The sequence below is a fragment of the Neopelma chrysocephalum genome, unplaced genomic scaffold (genome assembly GCF_003984885.1).
Source record: "Neopelma chrysocephalum unplaced genomic scaffold, ASM398488v2 Primary Assembly neopelma1_89794, whole genome shotgun sequence".
Classification (NCBI taxonomy): Eukaryota; Metazoa; Chordata; class Aves; order Passeriformes; family Pipridae; genus Neopelma; species Neopelma chrysocephalum.
This window is the reverse complement of record NW_020918716.1, coordinates 52215-57064: the sequence shown is the minus strand read 5'-3', so window position 1 is coordinate 57064 and position 4850 is coordinate 52215. Positions and strand designations below refer to the sequence as shown.

The 4850-nt window shown below is 59.5% G+C and overlaps 1 protein-coding gene across 1 annotated transcript; it reads right to left on the bottom strand.

Annotated features, from left to right (window-relative positions):
• Nucleotides 1–1887: 1887 nt before the first annotated feature.
• FOXE1 (forkhead box E1) lies at nt 1888–2763 on the bottom strand. Its single transcript, XM_027707114.1, has one exon. The coding sequence runs from the start codon at nt 2761–2763 to the stop codon at nt 1888–1890; it is 876 nt and encodes a 291-aa protein (XP_027562915.1).
• Nucleotides 2764–4850: the final 2087 nt, after the last annotated feature.

Sequence of the window (4850 nt, the reverse complement as noted above, 5' to 3'; positions counted from 1 at the left end):
TGCAAAGGGCTTCTCCATGCCAAACTGTGCTGTGGGGACACCCAGCCACCTGGATACTCATGTCCCACCTGGATACTTGGACCATAGCACCCAGAGAAGGCAAGGAAGTTGCCTCTGTACAAATTTCATCCTGCTGAGGACCTCATCTGAAAAATGCTCTGTGGAGCAGAAGGCACAGGTGTCTTCACAGGATCAAGAGCTCTTTGCATCAGTGCACAGCAGCAGGACAAGAGACAGTAGACGTGAAATGCGACTAGAGAGGCGATGAATAGATGGATACAAGGAGAAACTTCTCCCCCATAGGGACGGTCAAGCTGCCCAAACAGACTGTGCTGTATCTCTATTCTTGTAGGTGACCAGGACTCAACTAGACAGGCCAGAGCAACCAGGTTTGAGTCATTGCTGACCCTGATTTGAGTACAAGGTTGGAACAGAAACTTCTAACCTGAGTTATTCATAAGTTATGCATATGATCTGTACCCTTCTCTGGTGCGAGACCCTGGTGTGTGTGTACCCTCTCTGTTCTTCCAAAACTGTCACTGATGCTCTGGCTGCACTTTCCATTTCCCTCTCCCCATGTAAGGCACCACCCCACTACAGGATCTTCTCACCAACCTCCTCCCAGCTCTGGTTACACAGGCTCCCCACCTCCACAGGAAAAAGGAGCTGTATAAGCAGACCTGGACAGCAGGGCTATGTCAGTTCCCTCTCCATCCACAGCCCCAGGCAGAGCCCTGGGCAAACACCGCTGCTCCAGGCCTCTTCCAGGGGTAGTGGAATCTGTTTGGAGGGATTCGCTTGAGTTTCCCCATGGATCTATTTTCAAGCCTTTGCCTCTTATAGATGTTCCTATCAGTTTTTCCCTCCCCACATCGTCTTCTGGTCTCTTTTCCATCCTAAGAAAGCTTGCACATGGAGCAATTGAAGATGAAAAGGCGTCGTGTCCTGCCTCTTGTGTTTCAGGAAAGAAAGTTTCCCCCCACAGATGCCAATTTCTCTAGGCTACAGACAGAGCTGGGCTCACCTTAGGATCAAAGTAATTTAGGATGTAAGTACCTCCATAGACTTCAGGATCAAGTCTCCACTTAAAGCAGGTCCAAATTTAATGCTGGATCCAACTCTGGAGATAGATCAGGCTCTGTCCAACCAAGTTGGAAAGCCCTCGAAGGGCAGAGGTCCCACAGCCTCGCTGTGTCCCTCTTCCAGGGGCTGGGCATGCTCATGGTAGAAGTTTTTATAGTTCCAATCCCACCATGCTCCCACCCCTACAGCAGAGAGCATGACCCCTGGAGAGATCTGACTTGCTGTGTTTGCCTGCAACCCCAGCATCCAAATCTTCTCCAGCTCTGGCCACCTTGCTGGTGCAAAGCCTGGCACTAATGCAGTAGCCCTGTGCAACATCAGGGACATGCCACCACATCAGTGCCATGCATTCCACTTTTACAGATTTTCCTGCACGAGGCTGGGGAACACTTCCTCCTGCCTCCTTCCTACCCTGCACCAACAGACGTCTCGTTCTGTAAATAAAATCATCAACAGCAGAGATGTTTTTAAAAGTGAGATCTTCCCAGGTAGACCAGGACGGGCCCTACCAGGGTGTGCCGGGAGAGTGGGAGCTTGGCAGGAAGCTTTGATCACCTGCCCCAGGAAAGGCTGTAGAAGAGGAATGGTCTGTTTGCACCGTTCAGGCACTTGGGAATCCCTACGGCTTCTTCTAGCGAGAGTGGACAGGGCTGGACAGGGCACCCCAGGTCTCTGACAGCGCCACTCCTCGCCAGGAGGCTCGGGCAGATGGCATCTTCCCGGGGTCCGCTGGCGCCGGGCGAGCCCCGCAGCCCGCCTTGTCCTGGGCTCCGCTCCGCGCTGTCGGGCGTCACCCGGGATGGGTCAGAGCGCCGGGACGAACCTGTCGGGGCCGCCGGGGTAGGCGCTGTGCCGGGGTCCGGGCTCTGCGGTGCCCAGGTGTCCTCCGGCGCCGTAGCCGTGGGGCAGGGGCGGGTAGGGCGCGGGGGAGCGGCGGCCGTAGACCCCGGCGGGGGCGGGCGGCGAGGCGGGCAGCACGATGCGCCCCGACGGCGCGTACAGCGGTCCGTGACCTCCCGGCGCGTAGGGCCCGGGGGCGGTGGGCAGCGGGCCGTAGGCATGGGGCAGGGCGGCGGAGGCGCAGCCCTGTGCGGGGAAGGCGGCGGCGAAAGCGCAGGAGGCGGCGGGAGCCGGGGGCAGGTCGGCGGGGGGCGGCGGGGCGGGCAGCGGGAGGAGGCGGCACGGAGCGTCGGGGCGCTCGGCGAGGAAAGCCGGGTAGGTGGAGAGGTCGCTGCGCTTGAAGCGTTTTCTGCGGCGGAGGAAAGACCCGCTCTCGAACATATCGCGGGCATGGGGGTCCAGCGTCCAGTAGTTGCCCTTGCCGGGGCGGCCGGGCTCCCGTGGCACCTTGACGAAGCAGTCATTGAGGGTGAGGTTGTGGCGGATGCTGTTCTGCCACTTGCGGGGGCTGTCGCGGTAGAAGGGGAAGCGCTCGGTGATGAAGCGGTAGATGCCGCCCAGCGTCAGTCGCCGCTCGGGCGCCTGCCCGATGGCCATGGCGATGAGAGCGATGTAGCTGTACGGCGGCTTACCCCGCTCCGCCGGACGCTTGCGGCGCCGCCGCCCGCCCCGCGACCCCGCCACCGCCGCCGCCTCCTCCTCTCCCGGCGGCGCCGCGTCCGCCTTCAGCGGCGGGGGCAGCGGCGGGGGGCCCGGCGGTAGCCGGCTCTCGGCGGTCATGCGGCCGTCGGGGCGGCCCCGCGCCGGGCCGGACCGAGCCGAGCCGAGCCCAGCCGAGCAGGCGAAGCGCGCCGCCGCCGCGGCTTTTATGCGGCGGTGTCCGGCGGCTCCGCGCCCGGGCAGCCGGCACTCCCCCTGCTACGCCCCGCCGCCCGGGAGGCGCGGGCAGGGCCGGGCGTGCCGCCGCCGCCGCCGCAGGTGGGGGCAGCGCCCGGCCCGGCACCCCTCGCCCGCCCCCTCCGCTCGTCCCCGTCCCCAGCGCCGTCGGGGCTCCGCTGTCCCGCGGCCGTCGGGAGTGCACAGCGCCGGGGGACCGGCGCGCACCGAGCGGGGCGGGGGCAGCTCCAGGGTCCCGGTGCAGGTGTCAGGGCACGGGCACTGTCCGCACCTCCCCGCGGGCCCCGGCGCCGTCGGGGTCGGCTTAGTTGGCGGCCGCGGGGAGAACCGAGGTGCGGTGAGCGGCCGCCGCTGTCGGAGGAGATGCTTGCTGCCGGTCCGTGGCGTGGGGCAGTCGGCTCAGGGCAGTGACACCCAGGGAACTCCACACTCCTTTGCGGAAATCAAGCGGTCGAAACAAATTAAACCACACAGTGACAGACCTACGTGGGGAGAGATAGTAAGTGTGGGCTTTGGCGGTGTAGTTTGCATGCACAGCTGCTATAAAGAATGCACTGAGACTGGTCCCCAGCAACGATTTGGTACAGGGCTGGGCTCCTGTGCAACTGGCTTACCCCTGATCTGACCTGCTTGTCCCCAGTCCCTGTGCCACAGGACCTCACAGGTATATGATCCAACCAGGAAGGATGCCAGGCTTTCCACGGGCTGCTGCTGGGACATATTTACCTGCCAGCTCCCTCATGTTTGCTGAGATACTTGGGGCTGAATGTCAGACCGCAGCTGAGTGCGCCAGCTAGTGAGGAATGCTTGCCCAGGACTTGAACTCCTGTGGCACAGACCTACAGGCCTGGGGACAGCACAGCCTCCTCACCTGCTGGCATGGTGATCCCTGCGAGCCAGAATATAAAGGAGATGGCAGGAGGTCCTAGAGCTGGGATGGAATGTGTGTGCAGGTGTGCACAGAGATGTATGTGCATGGAAGGATGAGCATGCACAAGCACATGGTGTACAATGGTACTGGTATGTGGGGTTTAGGATGTGAATGAGAGTTCATGGTTGTATATTGACAGGTGAGTGTGCATAGAAACAAATGGCAGCACACACAGGTGTGTGGCTGGACCCGAGGCTTGCATGTAGACATGTAGGCAGAAACAGATATGGGCAGATGTGTGTGCAGGGAGGTGGATGTGCATAGGTGTGCAGATGCTGTGCATGGCTGTACAGCTGATCCCACCCAGGTCTTGGTGTCTCCTGCCAGTTCTTCCAGAACTCAGGTCACCAGTGCACTGCTGAGTCTATATCTCTATGGGAAAAGCTTTCCCAAAGCCCTCTTGGTCATTGTACAAATGATATTTAAGGGAGCAAGGGGAGGTGGGAGATGTTCATCCTAGTGAAACACAGCTCTGTTGGAGGTTTCCAACAAAGTTGCTTGGAGAAAAATCTGTGTCTGTGTGAAGCTCTGTTTCAATGCAGCAAACAAACCCCAGCCCTGGTTTATAGCTAAATAAGGAAACCCAAAGTCACTGGCCACTTGCTTTTTTGTGCAGCTTCCCAGCAATGTGGGAGGTAGCAGAATAAACTATGGAGCTAGCAGAATAAACCTTGAAGTGGCACTTGCTGAGGACCCACATGTGCAGTCCCAGTATCTGGATGCAGAAGTGGGCAGTATTTCAAACCACATTCTTCAGAGTTTGTGCCAAAAGAGTTTGTGTCAACCTCCTGTACTGGCACCCACATTCTTGAAGTACACAGAAGACTGGGGTCGTGTTACCCTCTAGGAACCAAAAACCTGACTGTCAGCGTGAGAGGAGAGTAGTGAAGCTGCCCTGCCAGCAATGAATGCTCTGCCTTCTGACTCAGGGGGAGTTGTAGCTGGGAATGGATTTTCCTATCGGATGTTCCAAAGGCAGTGCAGTAGTTCAGTCACCTCTGGGGCTCTGTCTCTCTGTGCCATGCCAATTCCATGCCTC

Excerpts from the sequence above, each read along its gene's own strand:
- FOXE1 (XM_027707114.1), bottom strand. The coding sequence starts at position 2,763 with ATGACCGCCGAGAGCCGGCTACCGCCGGGCCCCCCGCCGCTGCCCCCG.